The 24,452-nt window shown below is 34.8% G+C and overlaps 4 protein-coding genes across 4 annotated transcripts; all 4 read left to right on the top strand.

Annotated features, from left to right (window-relative positions):
- Positions 1-500: 500 nt before the first annotated feature.
- LOC125195870 (probable methyltransferase PMT3) lies at positions 501-4,558 on the top strand. Its single transcript, XM_048094136.1, has 8 exons — positions 501-699; positions 1,639-2,080; positions 2,171-2,335; positions 2,456-2,638; positions 2,761-3,355; positions 3,441-3,553; positions 3,645-3,865; positions 3,952-4,558. Exons 2-8 carry the CDS (start codon positions 1,814-1,816, stop codon positions 4,262-4,264), a joined length of 1,857 nt encoding a protein of 618 aa, XP_047950093.1. The 5' UTR covers positions 501-699; positions 1,639-1,813; the 3' UTR covers positions 4,265-4,558.
- A 6,020-nt stretch (positions 4,559-10,578) lies between these two features.
- On the top strand, positions 10,579-16,216 carry LOC125192696 (serine/threonine-protein kinase tricornered-like). Its single transcript, XM_048090323.1, has 14 exons — positions 10,579-10,915; positions 11,595-11,939; positions 12,245-12,419; positions 12,908-12,991; positions 13,075-13,316; positions 13,402-13,621; positions 14,092-14,171; positions 14,261-14,345; positions 14,544-14,675; positions 14,756-14,869; positions 14,952-14,999; positions 15,464-15,548; positions 15,664-15,720; positions 15,799-16,216. The coding sequence occupies exons 2-14, from the start codon at positions 11,716-11,718 to the stop codon at positions 15,897-15,899; spliced, it is 1,647 nt and encodes a 548-aa protein (XP_047946280.1). The 5' UTR covers positions 10,579-10,915; positions 11,595-11,715; the 3' UTR covers positions 15,900-16,216.
- Positions 16,217-16,857: 641 nt separating this feature from the next.
- LOC125192697 (uncharacterized protein At4g14342-like) lies at positions 16,858-19,010 on the top strand. The gene is made up of 4 exons (XM_048090324.1): positions 16,858-16,983; positions 17,096-17,181; positions 17,303-17,426; positions 18,753-19,010. The coding sequence occupies exons 1-4, from the start codon at positions 16,978-16,980 to the stop codon at positions 18,798-18,800; spliced, it is 264 nt and encodes an 87-aa protein (XP_047946281.1). The 5' UTR covers positions 16,858-16,977; the 3' UTR covers positions 18,801-19,010.
- A 95-nt stretch (positions 19,011-19,105) lies between these two features.
- On the top strand, positions 19,106-22,123 carry LOC125192694 (putative pentatricopeptide repeat-containing protein At3g23330). The gene has a single exon (XM_048090322.1). It carries the CDS (start codon positions 19,349-19,351, stop codon positions 21,284-21,286), a length of 1,938 nt encoding a protein of 645 aa, XP_047946279.1. The 5' UTR covers positions 19,106-19,348; the 3' UTR covers positions 21,287-22,123.
- The last annotated feature ends 2,329 nt before the right edge of the window (positions 22,124-24,452 follow it).

Raw genomic sequence — 24,452 nt, forward strand, 5'->3', positions numbered from 1 at the left:
GTTTGAACTTTGAATAGACATGTTTATTAATGTCAATTTACAGATCTAAATAATGACTCCTTTTGCGTTTTAAATTTTTAATATTTTCCCGTTGTGTTTGTCACGCAAAATTAATCTGATAAACTTATATTTGAGTCCATATTATAAAAAACAAATCAAATTACTGGCAAAAAGTATTGCAAATGAGTAAATATTGTTGAATACTCCGTATAGCTATCATGCGAAAAATTATATTGTGAATCTTATTTATATTATAACGTATTATTAGACCAATAGTAAAAAAGAAACTGAGACTTTTTTAGGAACAAAAAAATGACATTTTAGTTTCTATTTTAAGTTTCGACCTAGATATTTATGAAATTTCTAGTATTTTCCAATTAAGAATACTATAAATTGAATTAAGGCCCACACAAAAATAAAAGTTTCACTTTTTCCCCTCCAAATAAAGGAAAAAACTCACACAGTAAAAAAATAAAAAATCACAGAATTTCATATCAGATCTAACCCATTTCATTAACTCTCTCTCTCTCTCTCTCTCTCCTGAGATTTACAATTGTTTCCAATCATCATAATATAAAGACGGCAGCTTTAGCTCTATCTTCACTCACTCACCTCTATTGGATGGATAAACAATTGATTTGTACTCTAATTATATCTCCAATCTAACTCAGATCCGCCGGCCTCAATATTTTCGATTCGGTAAGCAATTTGCTATCCTGATCCGTTTTCTACTTTTGGCGTATGTTTACAATTAATTGAAAGATTTGGATGATTGATGTATCTGTTCGTTCCTACGGAAAGTTATTAATGTTTTTTAATTGCAATGTGACTTCTGTTAATGCATCATGTAATTGGATGGGGATTCGAGGTTTCGTTTTCGTAGATCTGTCTCGATTGAGCTGTTATTCTCGGTTATTTTGTGGAGAAAGATTCGATTTTGATGCGTGGATTTAAAATAAAAGTATGGAAGCTTTGCTTTTTGTAAATGGATTGATTTAAGTGTGGTATCTTCAGAAATCATGTACTACTATCTTGCTTGTGATGATTCATCGAAATAGGCAATGATATGCTACATTTATCGATAACTGAATCTGAATATTTGTTTCTGCAAATTTTCATTCTGCAAGAAAAAGTTTCATTTAACTGGGAATCTAGTTGCTGAGATACTTGGTTCCTGACTTCCTGTAATCGAGATTGGTTGTTCTATGATAATCTCATGATTTTTCATCTTCAAATACTTAGTGTAATACTTATGCTGTAATCTCACTTTGTGATTTGAGTCGGTGTTAGTAGTACTTAACCTTCAAATCATGTTTGCTTTTTTGGTTGCGGTTTATATAGATGTCTTGTTGTGGCTATAGGGCGACAAAAGCATTACAATCGAACAGTTATATCTCTCGACTAGCAATATATTTTGCTAGATTTGTTATGTGAACTCTGTATTTTAAGACTTGTAGTACCTAATTGAGCTTACTCTATTCTGTTTAGTTAAGCATCCATGGGAGGAACAGTAATCAATTTCTTCTCATAAATTATTGTGGACAAATGTTTTTATTGTTAAATTTCCTGGCTTATTTTGATGAATTATTTAGATCCTCTTACTTGTCAGATTTATCTAACTGCCGATTGATGTTACAGGTTTCTTCACAGGCCATATTGTACTGAATAGTTGTGAGTGGTATTTCTTCACAAACTCAAAAGCCTCTGTAACACGACTATTCCTGAGGTAGTAGTTTCACCCCAACAAGAAAAAAGGGAAAAAACTTTGGGTGGTTGGAGAGGCGGAGGCCTAAGTATTAGTGAATCTACATAAATGTCGAGGGGACGGCCAGATGGAGCACAAAAGAAGCGGTTGTTGACTATTATATTTGCTGTGGCTCTGTTTCTTGTTTTTCTATATGTCTACCATGGCTCTAAGAATACCGGGGAGTCTGCGTTAGAGTATGGGAGCCGGTCTTTGAGAAAGCTGGGGTCTTCTTACTTGGGTGGAGATGAAGATTCCGATCTTGGTAGTAAGCAAGATGAAACCAAGTTTGGGCTAGATGACAATGAGGATGGTATCACTCCCAGGAGCTTCCCTGTAAGTGTTTAGACAGCACATTTCAAGTTAGTCTATCATCATAAAAATGATACATGAATTGTATCTAATTGACTGTGTTTGGTTTCTAAGGTCTGTGATGATCGCCATTCGGAGTTGATTCCCTGTCTGGACAGAAATCTTATTTACCAAATGAGATTGAAACTGGACCTATCATTAATGGAGCACTATGAGAGGCACTGTCCGTTACCTGAGAGGCGATTCAATTGTTTGATTCCTCCTCCTCCCGGGTACAAGGTGAGGTGTTCGAGCTCTAGGTTTATAGAACTGATTTTGAAGTTTGCTATTTATTAAAGTTGGTGAATTGATTGTTTCGCTTGTTTCTTTAATTCTTTTTACCCTTTTTTGGAGCTACAGGTCCCGATTAAGTGGCCAACTAGCAGAGATGAGGTTTGGAAAGCTAATATACCTCACACTCACCTTGCACACGAGAAGTCGGACCAGAACTGGATGGTTGTTAAAGGCGATAAGATTCGTTTTCCAGGAGGAGGCACCCACTTTCATTACGGAGCAGATAAATATATTGCGCACTTAGCAAATGTAAGTGTCTCGCCATCGCAGTGCCAAGAATTGCATAACTAACCCGATTAAGTAAAAATAATAGTACTGCATTTGCCGATTTATCACACATTTTTACTTGTAATTATACTTTCATTTGGCAGATGCTCAACTTTTCAAACAATGTATTGAACAATGAAGGAAGATTGCGCACAGTTTTTGACGTTGGATGTGGTGTGGCAAGTTTTGGTGGTTACCTACTTGCATCTGATATCCTTACCATGTCGCTTGCTCCTAACGATGTGCACCAAAATCAAATCCAATTTGCTCTGGAGAGAGGGATACCTGCATATCTAGGTGTTCTTGGGACGAAGAGGCTTCCTTATCCAAGCAGGTCTTTCGAACTCGCTCACTGTTCTCGTTGTAGAATCGATTGGCTACAGAGGGATGGGATCCTTCTCCTTGAATTAGATCGGGTGCTTAGACCAGGAGGCTATTTCGCCTACTCGTCCCCTGAAGCTTATGCTCAGGACGAAGAGGATCTGAGAATATGGAAGGAGATGAGTGCCCTAGTCGAGCGCATGTGTTGGAGAATCGCGGTTAAGAAAAACCAAACTGTCATTTGGCAGAAGCCATTGAGTAATGATTGCTATTTGGAGAGAGAACCCGGTACTCAGCCGCCTCTCTGCCGTTCTGATGACGACCCTGATGCTGTCGGGAGTGTGCTGATGGAGGCATGCATTACTCCTTATTCTGACCGTAAGCATCGTACTGAGTAAATTCATTCTGCCTTTGGCAAAGTTTATCTGATATAACTTTATGACATTCTGTTTCCCGTTATCAGATGATCACAAAACGAAAGGTAGCGGACTGGCACCATGGCCTGCTCGATTAACTACTCCTCCTCCACGCCTTGCTGATTTTGGCTATTCGAGTGATATGTTTGAGAAGGATATGGTAAACAGTCACATTCTTTCTCTATTTTTTGAATCCTTAGAACTCGTTATACAGGCAAATATATTGATATTACCTTTCTGATTGAAAATAGGAACTATGGAGGCGGAGGGTTGACAACTACTGGAGTCTCTTGAGCCCGAAGATCTCATCTGACACTATCAGGAATGTGATGGACATGAAAGCGAATTTGGGGTCTTTTGCTGCTGCCTTGAAAGACAAGGATGTGTGGGTGATGAATGTTGTAGATGTTGATGGACCCAAAACGCTTAAGATTGTCTACGACAGAGGCTTGATCGGCTCAGTTCATAACTGGTACGACCGAGGCTTGATCGGCTTGATCTTCTCCTTAGTGATCTAGTAACATTTGATGATTTGAGTACTTGTGTAATAAACTGCAGGTGTGAGGCCTTCTCTACATACCCAAGAACCTATGATTTGCTCCACGCATGGAATGTACTCTCAGACATCGAGAAGAAGGGTTGCAGTGGCGAGGATCTACTGCTTGAGATGGACCGCATTCTAAGGCCCACCGGATTTGCCATTTTCCGGGACAGGCAGCCAGTCATCGACTTTGTGAAGAAATATCTGGGCGCCCTGCACTGGGAAGCAGTGGCGACTGGAGAGGCCAGTCAGGACGATGGAGACGAGGTCGTTTTCATCATCCAGAAGAAGCTGTGGCTGACAAGTGAGAGCTTCAGAGATGCAGAGTAAGCTGCTGTGGTTGGTTGATGTGCTATTGTTATACTTGTTCAACATATTCTTGGGATTAAAGAAGCATTTCCCCAAGAAGTAAAGGGAAATTCATTTTTCTCTTCCATTTCTTTTTCTTTTTGCCCCTTTTTGTGCTAATTTATGCTTTAGTGGACTATGCATTAAGTAATTTTATTTATAGGCAATATTTATTGTGTTATTGTAAAATTAAGATTTTGGGGAACCATAGATGCTACTCAGAATAATTTACTAGCCAAATATTTATGTCATTATTTATATTTACGCGTTTCCTCATTTTTATTGTTTTCTTTTATTTTCTTATTATTAGAGAATCTCCATTTGAGATAATTACACAAACCCTTCATATGTCAAATTATAATTTCAACTCATTAAGTATATATGTAGATTAATTCGTATATAAATAGCATATTTCTGTGAGTTTTTAATTTCTAGCTTATTTTGCAAAATTAATTATTTGAGTCTGTTTTCACTAAGATAATAGTACTGTACTAGTACTATATACGAATAACATGTTTATATACAACTACAAGGACAACCTGTCTAAATGAAATCCAATGAAAGTGATGATGATTTTCTTTGAAGGCATTAATCGATCTAGTTCCAACTTATGATGTGAGAAAAAATAATTTTGTGGTTTGTGTTTAGTTAGTCAATTTCTGCAACCTTTTATTTTTACAAAAAAATAGGGGACAAGAATTGAGAGAGTACATTATGTGTGAATTATCCGACAAATTTTTTCCTAAAATATTCCAAACCAGACACACACGGCCTTATAATGGATAGTACTTTGGGCTCCATCACATGTACATCTTCATTTTATTTTATTTTATTTTCTAGATCAAAAATCATTGCACATTTGAACTATAGAACATTCCATATGAATAGGCTGCCCCATTCATGTTTGATTTATTTGATGGGGGACCCATGAATCATTTCATTCATCATATCTATTTTCTCTTTAAATCTCCATGTCCCAAATCTAAATTTGCGCTTGTTATATTATAAAAATATACTCCATTATTATTTATCTCTTTCTATAAAGTAGGGAAAATGTACCACCACGATTACTTTCAACAAATTCAAATTAAATTGAATTAGTAAAGTGTTATACCCACTTATAAAAATGAAACAAATAGAACTTCTAAATACAAACGTGACAAATCGACTAAATGAAATATTATCGTTTGACGAAGCATTCTAAAAAGTGTGATTAGGACAATCATATTTATATATTATACAAATATTAAATAAAAATGTGAAAAGTGGGCTTTGATTCTAGTAGTATTTCATTTGTGAATTGATTATATCGATAATTATAAATAGAAATATTAACAACAAGTGAAATGCTCGCGAAAAATGCTAACAAATAGTATTAAGTGGTATATTTATTTACATGAATGTATTTATTTGTTCACACGTGTTTTGCCAACCTACAAATTCATAAAATTGGCCATATTCGTGTCACCACTTGGACTTATCACAGCTCACTAGCCTTCGTATAATTGTTTTATATTTTTAATTAAAAATTATATGTGTCAACTATATTATAGTACTATAAAGTATTTTAAGTTATAGAATTGATAAGGGAAAATAGGAAAGAGGAAGAGAGATTCATAAAATTTTGGGCACATGCGATGCCACTCGAATCCATATGCTAACACTCAATTGGGAATTTGTCCTTAACATTGGTAACATGCTATGACATGTGGTCCCTTCTACAAATATTTTTTCCTCATAAATATTAACTTAAAATATTGGAAAAATCTAACAAATATTTATATACTCTCTTTAACAAATAAAGCATGCCTTATATATAATCTGGCCAATTAATTATTTAACTAAAAAATTAATTACATTTTCTATTGAGGAATTTATTTGACCAGTTTTAATCTCACAGTATTATAATAGAACTATTTCAAAATTGCATAATTTTGTGAATAAAATTTGAAACTCACATTAATTTTTTATGAGATTTCACCAACTGAAATTGTAAAAGGTACAATTCGAAATTTCAAAACTCATATTAATTTTTTTTGTTAAACTTTATAAATTCTAAACCCAAATAAAAGCTTGGTTATGTTGATTAGAAATCATAGTACTATATTGGTAAGTTCGTTATTCAGTAAAGTAGCAGTGAACTACATATGAGTGAAGAACTTTAGCAATAAAGTCTTTTTGACTAGACAAGAAATATAATAAATTACAACTTTATAATTAATTATTGAAATGGTAATTAGAATCAATCGCAATTAGTGGCATGATTTCAAAAGCTAATCTCCGTGGAATGCCTTTTGCTCTTTAATTTGTTTGTTCAAATAAAGGTCTATTAATGGACCCCTCTTATATGCCTTAATTTTGGGTAACGTGCCCTTTGTTGTGGGGCAATTTTCTACTACCAAATTTGTAGCCACCTTTTTTACCTTTCTCAATTTAAAAATTTCAGACCTTGCGCATAATTTATTAGGGTTAATATTAAGTTGATTTGTAATTAACAAACGTACGTACAATCTTGCATCCTAAATTTATGATTGTTAAATGTTCTATTTTTTATTTGAGTACAATTTATGTTCTTTTAATACTTGTATTTTATTTTTACTAGTATCAACCCCATGCATACTTACTGAATTTTCTTCATACAAAATAAAAAATATCAATTAAATAATGAAATGGTAAAAGATAAATATACAGAGTTTATAAATCACATACAAAATTATCTAGAGTTCATATATAATATTATATGAAGTTATGATTAAGTTATATGCATTTTATTCATAATAATGATGAGAATTCAGTTAATGGTAACAAAAACTACTAATTATCAAATGAAAACGGTAATTTTAATAAATTTATATGGTAAGTATATTAATTATTGTATTATTTATTATTGTTACTAATATATTATCAATTAATAACTTATTAAAAAAATGTGGATACACTCACTAAAATTACGAACCATATAATACAATTATTATTATATTTTTCATTATTAGCTTATTAAGCAAATGTTATTGTAGTTTTAAATGTATTGATTATATTATTAGTAACATCATAATAATTTACTCAATTAAAAGTTAATTGAAACATTTTATTTCAATTATTATGTAAAAATTAGATAATTTAGTTATTATGTCAATTAGTTAATTAAATTTAATTGATTAATATGTTCAAGTTCGAATAATCTTATCTTTATTTGATATTTAAACATAAGATAAGTAATTTTAAACAAACACATCCTCTGTAACACATTCCAAGAAATCATAGTAGTAAATTTCTAGAAATAATACTTTGCGATAAACAAATTTGGCTTAAAACAATTGATCAAAATGAATTCCCATGATATTATGTCAATTATATAATGTGATGTAGTAATTTACCTTTGAGAAACGCATTTATCTCTAGTTGGTTTATAGTTGTAGTATGTATTTAGATAGTGATATCGAATATGAATTAGTTGCAGAAATTTATGGGACTACGGTATTAGGTATAACTGTATAAATATATCTTACCCTTAAATGGGCAGATAGCGTTATTTTTTAAACAATATGAATAATTATATAACGTGGCAAAATGACATCTGGAAATCGATAGTCTCGGATTTGATATTTCGATAAAATATGGTCAGTTATAATTATTTCATTTTATTTCAAAACGAAATATAGACAGTTATGGAGAATAAATTAATAAAAAAGTCAACAATCAAATCCCAAATGGAAACATCTGTGCTAATTAATAATAAATCACGTTAATTATTTATTGAACATCGTGAACAGAAAAATAAGTATATGCACAGGAATCCATATATTGGTGGCTAAGGAATTAAAAAAATTATCCAGTCATACTAATAATAATTTTAATTAATACTAAGATATTTACTTACGCTTTCCCACTAATTTTGAATATGGATCATGACTATTAATTTATTTTCCATTTTTGTTCCAATCAAAACTTTTCAAAGGCAAAACCTAAATGGCTATTTCTTTAATTTTATTTTATTAAAAGAAAAAAACTTACATATAGTTTAAAATATAAAATTTTATTTTATGAAATTAATTTTTTAAAATAATGAATTATTCTCATTATTTTTTTTTTAAGAAATGTGTGGTAGTCATAATATAACTTGTTTAACATCACTCGGAAAAATAACAAGATGCCCAGATTTATTATCATATACTCCCAAAAATTAATTGCCTAGTTAAAGATGCAAGATCTGAATCCTGAGTATTATATTTTTCAATTGTGTACCTAATATGTACGTCCCTTCGTACACGAACTTGGTAGTAGTTGTTTATTAAAAAATACTACTACTGGTATACAGAGCGGTAAGAATATTCCAAAATTAACTTCTGATTTGGATTAATTTGTACATTAATATATTTTGTGTGAACAACGTCGATTTTATAGTTTGGTCGATGATGATACATCTATTTAACAATGAATATGGTTTTAATTTGATGATTAATTTGTGAATGAACATGGTTTTAATTTGATGATTAATTTGTACATGATGAATATTGGTTCATGCACTTAATATATTTGGGTTCAAAACGGGGCTTTGAAATTTGGACACCATATGAATGTAGTATAGGAATACACACAAAATTAATAAATTGGTGTTCTCGCATAAACGGAATAATGTCGTGTCGGATTTCGTGTAGTAATAAGTTATCACTAATATTATTATTGCAACTTTTTGTTTGTTAGTTAAGTTTATTTGGGTATTAGTTTTTAAACATTGAAAATTTAAGCCTTATATGACTATTGAGATTTCTGAAATTAAGTTTTTATCGTGTCGTGTCTTTATTAGGCTGTGACATCACAAATTAAAATTGTATCATGTTCGCATTTTTCGTGTTTGTACGAAGAGTTTTCTTATCGTATTGTGTTTGAATTCGGATTTATCGTATCCTTTCATTATATGACATGATAATGATTCAACTCGCATGCCCCATAATACCCATTTAGATCTACGAGAGCATCCACAACCCGGCACGGATTCGAGCCCCAAGTCCCCTCCATGTCATCATTCCCCAAAATTTCAATCTCAGGCCACAACTCTTCTAACCCTGCAGGCACCATCCAGGCCACACTATTAAATTACATTGTTCACAATTACAACATATTTTACTCGTAATATATAATACGGTGAACAACTATCTAGGCACTGCATTTGGGTTGGGCGATGTCGGTAGGTACCAGTTGTTGTCGTTGACGAACGCGTTCATCTGTCGTCCGTCGCTATTAAACCACTCCATGACAACCACACATATTGAAATAATTTAGAGGATAGAAATGGAGAAATTGGTGGAAGAATGTTGAAGAAATGAGATATAAATAGGCAAAAAAAATAAAAAAATATATACTATATAAAAATTTTGGGGCTTGCGGTCTGGCCCGAAGGACCTCCATCGTCGGGTCGGGACTCGTTGGGGCACGGCCCGTGTGCCTCCAACGCTAGGTGGGACGCGACTACGTCACCAGGCGCGGCGCAAGCTGCCAAAATGCTCCCTCCAACGCGCCAGGACCGAGCCGGACCCTAGTTGCGGCCCGGCCTGGCAGTGTTAGGTATGCTCTGAGTGTAAAAGATCGAGTCCTCTGCTAAAACTCATGCTAGCTTATTAAGATGAATAATTATAACTTTCAATTTTCTATGCTAATATGTCAACTAATAAATCCCCTTCGTGAAAAAAATGTCTACTATTGTTCAAGGGGCCATTAATATTACCTACTCGTATCAATATTCTAGACATATTTGTCAAACAATTCAAACAAGAGTTGTGACTTTGTAATACACGTGAAATCAAGGCCAATGGAGACTTTGTTATTGGTAAGAAGTTTCAGTATATCCAATCCAGTATGTTTCCCACTCAACCTTAGTTTTTCGATTGTGTCTTATTGATTAGTCCTTGGTGATTTTTTCGGTGGTGATAGAATGTACTTATCTTCCTCTATTTGCATATTTTTATTGTCCGTCATTCGTTTGTCCTGTTTACGGTTTTTTTGGTGAACTTAATGTTTGCATTGTTTTGTTTATTCTTATAAGTGTTGTTTTGGTGAATTTTGAGATTTGTCAACTTTTTGTGTGAACATTTCGTTCATAAAAAATACAAAATCAAATAAAAATCAAAGATAAGCTAGAAAATGTGTGTAGGAGGAGAGAGGAGAGTGAATTTTGAGGGAGAAAGTTGGCAATAAGCATCTTTTAAAGACAACGCGTTTTTGCCGAAAAACGCGCGACAAATTCCAGTTAAACCCAACCACTGCAATTAGTGTTAAACAGAGGTTTCCACTTTCCCCTAAATAACAAAATCGTGATGAAGAAAATGGTTTTATCACAAAATTAAAATTAAACAATGATTTCTCTTTCTCTCTCTCCTCTCTCCATCTTTTAATGGCGAAATGATGCCACCAAAGCATAAAGCTTCCATTACAAACCTCTTCTTCGATTAGCTTCTCTCTCTGCAGATAATTCTAGGGTTTGGAAATTCACTGCTTTTTTTATTGGAGTCCAGAGCTTTTAAATTTTTATGGTGGTATTTATAGCTCATTAATAGATAGCTGCTTTTATGGATTCTGGCTGCTGGTTGGACGGTTGACGCAGTTCTACAAGCTGTCTGATTCAATTTTTTGCAGGTGAGTGATTTGACTAGTTCGTCGCTTTTGGTTACGAGATTTTGGGGATAATGCTGTTGATAGATCGCTTCGATACGGTCAATTGTGATGCGAGAGTTTGAATTTTGCTCAAAAAATTTGATTTTCTGGAAGTGTTTACTTCATTTTGAGAATCTTGTTATTGGATGAGCAATAATGTGGCTCATCGAATAGAATACAAGATCATTTCCGTTTTGATTGTATATGGAAAAATGGAAAATTTGTTGTCTCATTTAGTGATTCTATTTTTTTTAAGGTTATGTAGATATGCTATTTGATTGTGTAGCTTTTCCTTTCTCTTTTTCTGTTTCTCCATTTGAGGGATGAGTTTATTTCTGGACTTATCCTTGATCTCGAATTTTTTTTTCCTGGACTTGTCCTTGTGTGTGTGTTTGTTATAAAATTCTATTTTTGGCATTTGGGTTTATGTTTGGAGCAGTCTAAGTAGGAGGTTAGTGCAAAAGTTTGTTATCCAATCAAGGAAAATTGTTGAGAATTCAACACGAGATCAGAAAGGATGTATTTTGAATAGTATAAAATTAATTAGAGTCATGATATGGAAGTTTTGGATTTGCTAACGACCAAAAAGGCGTTTCTTGGCATGAAAGAAGATTGACTACCTTTTTTTATTTATTACATATTATTTCTCTGCTTTACGCAGCGTTCCCAATGTACTGGAAGCTTGATGTGGAAGGATGGATGTTATTTAGGACACTAAATTTATAGCATCCGAAAATTCGCACCTCACCCGAGTTTTGGCAACAAAAGAGGAGTCGAAGTAGATGGAAGCAGTTAGGCGTTGGTGTTCTAAGCTCCATTCTAAGGAGAAGCATAAGACTTCGAGCAAGAAGACAGAGCCTAGGCCTAATGGAAAAGAAGGTATGAAGGCACATTTGAATGAGGAAACACCTTCAAATGCAACTAAACAGAAGGCAGCTGCAGCCAAGCAGTATATTGAAAAGCATTACAAGGAACAAATGAAGAGCTTGCAGGAAAGGAGAGAGCGGTATGTCATTGTTCTATCTTTTGTTGTGGATTTTACTTGACAAATTTCGCCTCATGCTATATTTCGCCACAAAATTTGCTTCTTGTCCTTCCATTTGGCCAGATCCTCAATTCTACTTTACCTATGGGTTCCTGTTTGCTGTTCCCCAAAAGAGCATTTTAATTAACTAATGCCAAAGCTGCATCTCATTTCTTGCAATTTCTCCCGTTCTCTGTTTTGGGGGTTGTTTTGAACAAAGCCATTCCTGTTGATTTGTCTTACTTCAGGTGCAGATACTGAATTAAACTTTTTCTGTTTTCTTTTAGACGTGATATGCTTGAGAAAAAACTAGCTGATGCTGATGTCTCCGCAGAAGAGCAAAACAACATTTTGAAGTACTTAGAGAAGAAGGAAACAGAATATATGCGCCTTCAGAGGCATAAAATGGGTGCTGATGATTTTGAGCCATTAACCATGATTGGAAAGGGTGCATTTGGGGAGGTCCTTTCTTTCTCTCTCTCGTGTGGATTTGATACAATTTTCTGTTTTTGGTCTTGAGTACTAAGTAACATATCAGCTCCTTGATATGATATTTGTTGATACGGCTACATGTTTCTAGTCTTACCTTTTATCTTCATGTAAAGCTGGCATATGCAAATATCTCAATTGATTCTAGTACCGAAATTGATAGTAAATGATTGCAACATGGGCAATAAATCATCATTCAAAAGGAGGACTTCCCTCCAGGTTGTGGTTGAGGCCCATGCAATTTCATTCATTGAATGTAGAAGTAAATTTTGTTTAAAGCAAGCCAGCTTAGATTATATGAATTGGTCAGTTACTAATCGCACTTTTTTTCTTGTTCTTGTACTGATGGGCATGTAGAATAGAAGTTTGTCATAGCAGTTGATGCTGATTTCCTATGCTGCATGTTAAGCTTTTTCCATATATGTGTCTCTAACTTTTTCTAAAACAATCGTCCTCTTCAGGTTAGAATCTGCAGGGAGAAGAAAACTGGCCATGTTTACGCCATGAAAAAGCTTAAGAAGTCCGAGATGCTTCGTAGGGGCCAGGTAAATTAATTTCTCATTCAAAACAAATAACAACTGTGTGAATTTTCTCTATTGTGCTTATTCCTCTCAGCCTCCATCTCTAGGTTGAGCATGTAAAAGCAGAACGGAATTTACTGGCAGAAGTTGACAGCAACTGCATTGTCAAACTCTATTGCTCTTTCCAAGATGAAGAGTATCTGTATCTAATAATGGAATACCTTCCTGGTGGAGATATGATGACTCTACTGATGCGTAAAGATACATTAACGGAAGATGAAGCCAGATTCTATGTAGGAGAAACAGTTCTTGCAATTGAATCTATCCACAAACACAATTATATTCATAGGTTTGTCTTACTTACTGATTGTCCAAGTTGAATGATGTCCTCTACTATTTCAAATTGATATCAGATCTTTCTTCTTTCTTTTCAGGGATATCAAGCCTGATAACTTGCTTCTTGATAAATATGGACACATGAAGCTGTCTGATTTTGGATTGTGCAAGCCACTGGATTGCAGTAATATTCAAGAAAAGGATTTTACTGTAGGCAAAAACTATAGTGGAGCTCTTCAAAGTGATGGGCGCCCTGCAGCACCCAAGCGCACTCAACAGGAGCAACTGCAACACTGGCAGCGGAACAGGAGGATGCTTGTATTTTTCCAACTCGTTCCAATTCTTAATTTTACATTATTGACCTAATCAACACTTAGCTTCTAATTCTGATATGATGAGAGTTCGTGAACTTCATTTGTTCAGAGTTAATACCCACAACTTTATTATTAAAAAAGGAAAAGGAAGAAAAGATAGGACAATGGGAATCAGGAATCACATTTTGTTTGTTTGTGTCTGCTTTAAGCACGCGCATAACATTTTCTTACAAGGTGTTGAACAAACATGTGGACAAGGATGAATATAAAGACACATATATGCATGTGTGTGTGTGGCTTAGAGGGACTTATATTCGCCTAGTGCATAATAATATCCTAGTGTATCAACTTGAAATTGTGCCTTGATGATATAGGCAGCACTGTTATATGAGATTACATTCTTTCTTAGAAGAATGTTGGCAGTCGTAAGGACAGCATGTGATGAGTTCAATCTCTTCCTTATTTTTGCTGTAGGCCTATTCAACCGTTGGTACACCTGATTACATTGCTCCAGAAGTTCTGCTGAAAAAAGGATATGCAATGGAGTGTGATTGGTATGTGTTTCTCAATGTTTTTGTTTTCATCTGAGAAGATATAGTGATATTTCAGATTTAGACTGTCACACCATATCCCAATTTTTTAGGTGGTCTTTGGGGGCAATCATGTATGAGATGCTTGTCGGGTATCCACCATTTTATTCTGATGAGCCCATGTCTACCTGTAGGAAGGTAATGAAGGATTCTTTTTCATTTGCTTTGCTGTTCTACATGCAGCTTCCTTGTAGACCCTTTTACTTATTACTGTACTTGGTTATACATTACATTACGATTACCAATTTTCATTTGTAAGGTAACAGATTTTAGCACAACTGAGATCAGCACTTTATAAATTCTTGCCTTAATCTGTATGTATTGCTCTTTCTGCAGATAGTTAACTGGAGAACGCATTTGAAATTTCCAGAAGAGGCAAAACTGTCGCCAGAAGCTAAAGATCTTATCTGTAAACTCTTGTGTAATGTAGAGCAAAGGCTTGGTACAAGAGGTGCTGATGAAATCAAGGTGATCTTTTTGCTGTTCTAAATGTTCTGAAATGGTGATAGTAACGAACCATCAATTTATCTGTTTCACCATCTTTTCAGGCTCACCCGTGGTTCATAGGCACTGAGTGGGATAAATTATATCAAATGACTGCTGCATTCATTCCTGAAGTTAATGGTGAACTGGATACCCAAAACTTTGAAAAGTTTGAAGAGGTTTTCCCCCTTTCTAGATTAACTTTGTCTGTTCCTTTCCGCTTTCCGATTATTCTTGCTTACGATTTGGTTTTTTTTGCAGGCTGACAGTCAAGTCCCTTCAGCAGCAAAATCAGGCCCCTGGAGGAAGGTGTGTACATGCTGCTATTAACCTTTTTTTTACCACCGTTCTCGTTGTGATATGCAATCATAAATTATCATTGAAAACCTGGTTTGGTACTCAAGAGAGCATGGTATTTTGTTTGTTTGATGCTGTCTATGATTGTGGTATGGATCAAGATCCCTCATGTAGCAATGTGTTCTTGTAGCTATATGAACATATCTGCCCATACATCAGTGATATGCCCTTGAAAAATAATGTGACAAGCTTAATGAAAATTGAGCTAGCTTCGGTGAAGGTTTCCAACAACAGATGCGAAGGTTGACCTCAGAACGGCTCACATTTTTTGTACCATGACTTGAAAATAACGCAATATCATGAAAAGAAAGAGAAGATATTGTCTGGGAAAGCGATCTAGTGAAGCTTGTCATTTTATTGCTGTACAAGTCTCTGATGCTGCAACAAGATCTGATATTTATTTCTTTATTACACAGATGCTTTCTTCTAAGGACGTGAACTTCATGGGATACACCTACAAGAACTTTGAAATCGTGAATGATCATGAAGTCCCAGGAATGGGTAAGTGTCATATTATCTGTTTCCATATGCTAGTCTATTTTTGGTAATCCATATTTTTCTGTTTCTTGAACTAAACAAGTATCGACTGATTTCAATGTGCCTGTGTTTCTACCAGTTGAACTGAAGAAGAAGAACACTAAGCCTAAGAGACCTACTGTGAAGTCCCTTTTCAGTATGATCCTTTTCCATCTCAGCTAGTTTATAGATATTGTTGGTACTTGCCCTTATATTTTCTTGTTACTCGTATTAGGCGAGGAGTCAGACTCAGAATCCACTCAGTCTTCATCAAATGGAAGTTTCCTAAACCTGATACCTCCTAAATCAGATACCTCAAAACAACGCGATTTTTAGAGCTCGATAGCTACCAGAGTGAAGGAGTGGTGTAAAGCATTTTCTGCATAGCTTCATTTGGGTTGTCTTCCTTCTTCATGCGCTTGAACAACTGTAAGTGGCCATGATGATGGCAGTTTTCCAGCTATATTTAATTGATTCTGCAACAGCTTGTGTAAATCATACCCTCATTGTACATATTTCTCCTCACTGCTTCTCACAAAGGATGATGTAATTCTTTTTGAATTTTCAAGCTGTAGAAACTAATTCATTGTTCATAGGATCAATGTGAACAAACTACAATTTTGAAAAAAAAAATGAAGCTTTGTTTGCTGCTTTGTTGACTGTTGTTCATACTAGTACTACCTCATGAGTTCTAGAAATTATACTCATGCGATTGCACTAAGTATAACGAAACTAGGAAATCATAGTGTTCATATTTTTGTTTTTATTGTAATTTATACTAATTTTGATTTTTTCAGTATCATTTTCTGAATATATAAAAAAGTAACAGGGACTAAATGTCAGTAGGCTTTTTATTAGTAAGTGGCATATAGTGTTTAATTAGACACATTAACCGATTGTATATCAATGCATGTTGTATTTGTGCAAATTGTGAATTATGCATTTGACATTAATAATAATATTATTATATGAGTATATAATAATAATTTAAGTAGTACAAAAATATAATTAAAATACTGTATAGTAAAATAAATCACAACTAATAATTACTAGGGTAACTATTTTTGTAACAACTGTGAAATGACAAATTACCATGATAAAGGTAATAAGTTTTCACGAGTAATTTATCGATAGATTGATGTATCTTTAAATTAATAAGTTTCACGATTCCAAAATTATTGATTTATAAGAAAAATTGCCATAGTAAATTAATATGCACCTGCTTAGATAAGGAAAGAACAAGAACAAGAAAAAGATAATATTACTAATACTCATGTGCTTACATAAAACGCGCGTTTACAAGAGTCGCTTTTTATCAGTTCTCTCTATAAATCTATAAACATACTAGTTTACAAATTACAATCAAAATCAAACCGCTCTTTTCTTCTTCAGCTCTCTCAATCCAAGTATCAATATGCAGGTAAACAGTTTAAACCCTTACTGAAACCCTAGTTCTTTCCTTCGAAATTCACCATCTCTGGGGTTATTCAAACTTTGATGGATGCTAATTTGCGTGGCTTTGATCGGTGTAGGCGAGCGACAGGTTTAATATCAACTCGCAGCTCGAGCATTTGCAGGCTAAATATGTCGGCACAGGGCACGCCGACTTGACTCGATTGTAAGTGCCCTAGCCACAACCTGAGGAAAGATTTCTTATTTGACTCGATTGTTTTCGACGAATCAACTCTTATTTTTTTCTTAAATGTTGTTAATTTTGGGGGAAATTGCTTCTCTTGTAGTGAATGGGCGGTGAATATCCACCGAGATAGCTATGCCTCGTACGTCGGGCATTATCCGGTTCTGGCCTACTTTGCGGTCGCTGAAAATGAATCCATTGGGAGAGAGCGCTACAATTTCATGCAGGTATACCCTCCGCTGGATCTTTTTGTTTTATTTTGTGGTGTTTGGTTTTGTCTTTGGTTGTTAATTTAGTCATCTGGTGAAAGCAGGGTATTTCAATTTTTTGGGCCTGTTGAGTTTTTCAAGTTTTATTTTATAACCTCCTTTAGTTTCTTTATTTCTTGGACTTGGTGGTTGGTTTTTGTAGATTTGTATGGTGAATGTTTAACTGATTGTCTATGAAAATTATTCAATGAGATGTGAGTCGGTTGGTGCAATCTTTTCATTATTTGGCCTTTCAGCTTTGAGTTAGGTTTTCTGGTCTAAATTTACAATGTTTTGCGAGTACTTCTTGGTAGTGCTAGTACATATATTTTGATTCGGTGTGGAAGGTTTTTGAAGAAGATGGGTGGGTGTGCCACATTTTGTATTGTTTTGGCTTCAATTGGTCATTGTACAATATGCATGAACAGAAATGAATGAATAATGTCATTGATGGTATGTTTGATTGGTTTTATTCTTACAATTAATCAATGGATTGATGAAAATACCGCTTATACAAAGTATCTGGCTTACAAGTTGTTGGTTTGACATGTCTGAGAAATTGGTGTTATACTACTATATAGTATTTTTTATTTTAACATGATTATCTATGCTAAATGGTTTCCTGCGTCATTCTCGCTGAGTGTCTTATTCTGCCAGCATATATGAGAGTAGATTCTTGTAAAGTTGTTCATATTTGGCTCCAGCCGCTCATCTGCCCAAACCAAAGTCAGTTCAGGTGACTGATTTTTGGATTGGGTGAGGGGTCAGTGGTACCACCAAAACTATTGATTGGGTGGCTGAGAGAGGCACTCCAACCCCGGTTGAGGATCTTATAATTCTTTTGATTTAAAGAATGTTTATTTGCTTTATAACTGATTGAGGGGTCACTTCTTTGAAGAAGTATCTTGCCTCCCTTGGACCCTCAGTTTCTCTTCCCCTCTCCGTTGAGCGCCACATTCAACACCAAGCCTGCCAATATTGCATCCACCCACAACCCAAGTGCACTGCATGCACAAACAGAGTTTTGGACTGCCACTATCACCTCCCTTTGTCCCCCCCCCCCCCCCCCCCAACCCACCTTATAGTCTTAGTGGTTGAGGTGAAGGTTTGCTCTCCTAACTGAACAAGACAACCATAGTCAGCTTCCCCATTAAACACCTGTTGTTTCTGGTGAAAAATAGTAATCAGGAGACGGTGCAGCTTTTAGAACATCTAGTACTTCATATGTTTGATATTTTGGAAATTGTTTGTGGCTTGGTTTTTGTATCAAAGCTAATATCTTTCGAATTCCCAACTTCCGTGCAGAAAATACTTTTGCCATGTGGTCTTCCTCCCGAGAGAGAAGACGACTGAAATGCCTCTGGAGAATGTTGTGGCTGGTGAAAGCTAAAAACTGCACTTGAAAGTTCTCAGAGACCCGGCCATGGCTTCCGCCTCTATCCTCCTATCTTAGCAATTCTAGATTTGGCACTTAAGCTTTAAATCATTCACGCTAGTCTGCTATACTTACCATCTCTTAAAACAATGCCTGATTTTTGCAAGCAAAGATTGCTACTTTTTCTAGTTGCGATTTCAAGAAATTCAATCTTGTTGTCTCTCTTTCAGAAAAGAGATAATCTTCGGTTTTGTAGCCATAGACTTACACAAATCTTTGAAAATTGATACACGAATATTGCAAATACTATAAAGAAATACATTATGGTTAATAAAATGACAAAAATAAAGTTAGTGGTAATCATAAAAAAGTTACAGAATAACAATATACATAAAATTCATTTTTACGAAAGCTATATATAGATTTAAATTTAAAAGAAGGAAGAAAAGACATCTTCACTGAAAATCTGAACTCTGAAGTTGAAGTGTTGAGGTTGAAGTGAGGAATTGCTGCGACAAAAAAATCGATGAAAACCATCGCAAACATTTTGGGAAATCCTTCCGTCATCAAAACTAGCTCTCAAGCCAAACAGCTCCACGCCCAAATCGTCAAACGCCAAGGAAATGCCATTCTTTTTGCTAAATCATCTGCTATCATTCTCTCGGTTTACGCCAACTTCAACCTCTTACGAGACTGCCTCGCTCTCTTCAACGCTTTCCGCTATCCAGCGCCGGGCAAGGCGTGGAAATCAATCATCAGATGCTGCGCTTCCAACGGAAATTTCGAAGAATCCGTAGCTTTCTTCAAGAAAATGAGGGCCGCGGGGAAATTCCCGGATAGGAACGTGTTCCCTTCTTTGCTGAAAACGTGCGCCCATTTGGGCGATTTGAGGTTTGGTGAAGCGGTGCATTGCTGCGTGATCAGGGTCGGCTTGGATTCGGATCTTTTTACGGGTAATGCGCTCATGAATATGTATGTAAAGCTGGAGCCTTTGAGCGCACACAACGTGTTTGATGGTTGTTCTGAACCAAAATGGGCGTTTCAGTTCGATAATTGTTTGAATAGGACTGTAAGTTCAGCTAGTTATATGCAAGATTGTAAAGAGAAGTTTGAAGAGGTTGTCGAGAAATTCAACTGTTGTGATGAAAATGCTAGTGACGAGTTGATGATTGTTGATGATTATGTGAGTTTGAAAAATTGTGTGGGAAGAAGTAATGTGGATTGCAGTGATGGGGAGATTGTAGCTGTTGGTAGTGTTTTAGAGAGGAGGAAGAATAGTGTGGAGAAAGTTTTCGAAACAATGCCAGTTAGAGATGTTGTATCTTGGAACACGGTGATCGGAGGGCATGTGCAAAATGGGATGTATACGGAAGCTTTGTTGACATTGAAGGATATGGGGCAGGGGAACTTGAAGCCTGACTCTTACACTTTATCTACTATCCTTCCACTCTTTGCAAAGCACGTGGATGTGATGAAGGGAAAAGAGATTCATGGGTATGCAGTTAGGCATGGTTATGACAAAGATGTGTTTATTGGTAGTAGTTTGATTGATATGTATGCAAATTGTATGCAGTTGGAGTATTCATACAAGGTATTTGGTTTACCTCCTCGAAAGGACAGAGTTTCTTGGAATTCCATGATAGCAGTGTGTGTTCAGAATGGAAGTTTTGATGATGGATTGAGATATTTTAGGGAGATGTTGAAGGCTGGCGTTGAGCCCGTGGCGTTTTCATTTTCAAGTATCATGCCAGCCTGTGCCCATCTCACGAGGCTATGTTTGGGTAAAGAGCTGCACGGCCACATTATTAGGCGGGGCTTTGATGATAACATCTTTGTTGCTAGCTCCCTGATGGACATGTATGCAAAATGTGGTAACATAGAGACTGCAAAGTGGATTTTCGACAAGATGGAGTTTCAGGACACAGTGTCGTGGACAGCCATGATCATGGCATATGCCTTGAACGGGCATGCCCTTGATGCCATTTCTTTCTTCAAGAAGATGGAGATGGAGGGGGTGAAACCAAACTCTGGTTCTTTCCTTGCTGTTTTGACGGCCTGTAGCCATGGCGGATTGGTGGATGAAGCTCGGATGTTTTTTGACAGGATGACTCATGGTTATGCTATTCCACCAGGGATAGAGCACTATGCAGCAGTCTCGGATCTTCTTGGCCGTGCAGGGAGATTGGATGAAGCTTATGAGTTTATTAAGATGCATATCAAACCAACAGATGCAATTTGGTTGACGTTGTTGTCTGCTTGTCGAGTCCACAAGAATGTGGAACTGGCTGAAAAGGTTGCCAAAGAAGTATTAGCAATTGATCCTGAATCGGTTAATGCTTATGTTCTGTTATCCAATGTGTATGTTGATGCGGGAAGGTGGAAAGAGGCTACAAAGTTGAGAACCACCATGAGAAGGAAAGGGGTGAAGAAGAACGAAGCTTGCAGCTGGATTGAAGTTGTATAAGTACTGATTTGTAAGATATTGTGCGATGAATGCAGCTTGAATGGGACGTGCCAACTGCCAGGCACGAACATGGTGCTGCATGGTGTGGATGAGGAGCAGAAGATACATATATATGGTGTCCAAGATCTTGCACAGATGGATTGTTGTTGGGATATCGTTCGATTTCACCATTCAAGGAAGGTGAATAACTCAGAGGGATTGTAGAGTCGTTTGAGCAAAGGAGTTGAGGTTAAGAACAATAGTAAATTTTGCTGCTATTTATACTTGAAAAGTTTGATTGATGAGGACTATATCTATGTTGAACTAGTTTGAACTGTGAGAGATGTTTTAGAACTATACAAATGCTGCAATCATGTGACAGAAATCAATTCTTGAATTCAAGTTTTCCTTTCAAAATGTTATAAATCCATTTGTTGCATATAGAGAATCTCCTCTGGATTAATTCGATGCAAAGCAAAGAACCTTTCGCTTGACATGCCACGAATCCTCTTGAAAGATAGGGTGTTGGGTTAAATCTCGCAATGAGCATAATCCTCGTGTTTAATTTGGAACCTTGGACGGACTGTCGGTGATAATTCGGAGGAAGGTGAGGATGACGTCAAGTCATTATGCAATAGGAGACACATGTGCTACAATGACCGGGGCAAAGGGTGTCCGTGCCTCGTCATCATCAGTGCACGTCATGTGTATCAAATTCGTCGTAGAATGAAGGTTTTAATGGAATAAGCGCATAGGGAGTTTTTTTTTTCTTTAAACTTTTCTGCAAATTGATTTGTTTTATTTACTTTGTTTTTAATCTTGACATGATATGTATATAAATGGACAATAGTTGGGTCCTGTTACTTCTGTTTGTGGTCAGCGTGTACCTATTTTATATTGTTATGGATAATTTATTTATTTAAATTTATGTCGTAAGATGGAATTGTCACAATCTTATTTGTTGTTTGCTCATTTTCTCGACCACTGTATCTCAATGGGACTAAAAAAATCTTTTAAGACTTTTTTCTTTTATTGATTGACAACGAAATATTTGGTGTTACATTTACATATAAATTATTGTTAAAAGGTCATGCTTTTTTATGCAATCTCGGTAACGAATTGGAGATTAACATGGACTTAGTCATGAAGACTTTAATTTTATATAAAGGGGAAAAATAGAATTCTCATATATCGACAAGTGCCCACAATTAAAAGAGAGAGATATTAGTAATTCACGAGAAAATTCCGTGCACACGTTATCTTTACTTTCACATAGAAGTTTCTTCAAAATAATAATTTAAACTAATAATCTTTTTAGGAGTACTACTTTATGCTACCAAAATCCCTAATAAGGGAAAATTATACCCTAAAACCTTGAGAAAAAAAAATAAAAAAATTACAGTCTATCACAATTTTTTTTAATAATAAAATAGAAAAGAAAATACTTGAATGTTAAATAAACATGTACTTATCTTTTAAAATAAGAATATTCAATGTAATTTGATTTTCATAATGAGATTTATAACTATCCAAAATAACATTATTAGTCAAAACTATAATATTAAGTAGTACTATGGAAAAAATATAATGGTGTTTTGGCATAGAATTCTTGTGTCAAAAAATCATTTTCCTTATTTGAAATATATGATAATGCAATTTAATTTTTCGTCTGTCTACCTGTCATAAATTAAATTTTTAGCAGCAACTCTTTATCCTACCAAAAACCCTGAAAAAAAATAAAATTTTACACTAAAACCCCTGAAAGGAGAAACTACAGTCGGTAAAAAAATTATTTTTTAAAGAGAAAAAAGTTATACTTAAATGTTAAATATAAATGTACTATCTTATTCAAAACAACGTTAGAATGTGGAGTAGTATTTGTCAAAAGATAAATATAATTAAAGATGAAAAATAAGGGGTCATTACATTATAGTCGTTGTGTAAAAAATCACTTTCCTTATATGATATAATCATGCTATTTTATTTTCGTTTGTCTACTTGTCATAAACTTAATTAATTTTTAGTTCATTAACGTAATTGTATTTTGACTTATATGTAAATGTAATTTATTTGGATAAGATATTTGCGTGATCACACAATTCTTTGTCATTTAGTAGTAAGTAGTAGGCAATGAGTCTAATACTATTGTGTTGCTACAAATGTCACGGTTTATCTAGATATTTTTCGCATAATGCACTTCACACGAATATATTACTCCATCCGTCCCCGATTAATTGTTACTTTTTAACAGGGTACGAGTTTTAAGAAATGTAAACAAAAGTTAACTGAAAAAGTTAGTAGAATGTATAACTCACTTTTTTATATTGGTTTTATAACAAAATGTGAGTGAAATGAGTTAGCGGAATATGTGAACTATTTACCATTTATGGTAAAAATGAAGTGTGATAATTATTGATGGACGGACTGAAATAGAAAAGAGTGACAATTAATCGGAGACGGAGGGAGTAATATATTAACAAAATTAGATTTTAAATAAAGTCACACAAATTCTTTTTATAAGAATGAGTAAATCTCAATTTTTTACATTCCTCAACTAATAAAAATGGAGTATCACATATCTCGACTAAAAAAAGAAAAAAATAAAGTTCGCTTTACACGAGTTTATTCATTAGATAATTTATTCATGAGTTTAATTGTGTTTTATCTTCATCCATATCGATATCTACTGAATTTGTGGAGGGTCTTACTGATGTACTAATACACTGATTAATCTAGTAATAAAATTATTTGATTACATAATTAGTAACAACCTCTCTATCAAACTTACACGTTTTATTTGTTTACCTTATAAGGACAATATGAGATTTTTTCAAAGACTTCTTTCCATGTGTGTTTACAACTCAATCTCTATTTCCACAAATCAATTGAATTTATGAAAACACAAAGGGTACAATAATAGTAGTGCTAATAGATGTTTCTCTCTTATCTTAATAATATAATATGTGTAATCCGTAGGTCCTCTTATTCAATTGGTTTACATCGTAACCAGTCGATTAACTGACAATTTAGAACCGTCAATTATTGAAGTGGAGCCGGAATCATTCAAGGTTCTATATATATGCATACACTAACTGATTGTTTAGTATAAGAATCGAATAACCGAAATTATTTGTGTATGGGTTGATTCCGAAAAGATGCGTTGTGGAGATTCAAACTCAGCTCTACG

The sequence above is a fragment of the Salvia hispanica genome, chromosome 6, assembly GCF_023119035.1.
Source record: "Salvia hispanica cultivar TCC Black 2014 chromosome 6, UniMelb_Shisp_WGS_1.0, whole genome shotgun sequence".
Classification (NCBI taxonomy): domain Eukaryota; kingdom Viridiplantae; phylum Streptophyta; class Magnoliopsida; order Lamiales; family Lamiaceae; genus Salvia; species Salvia hispanica.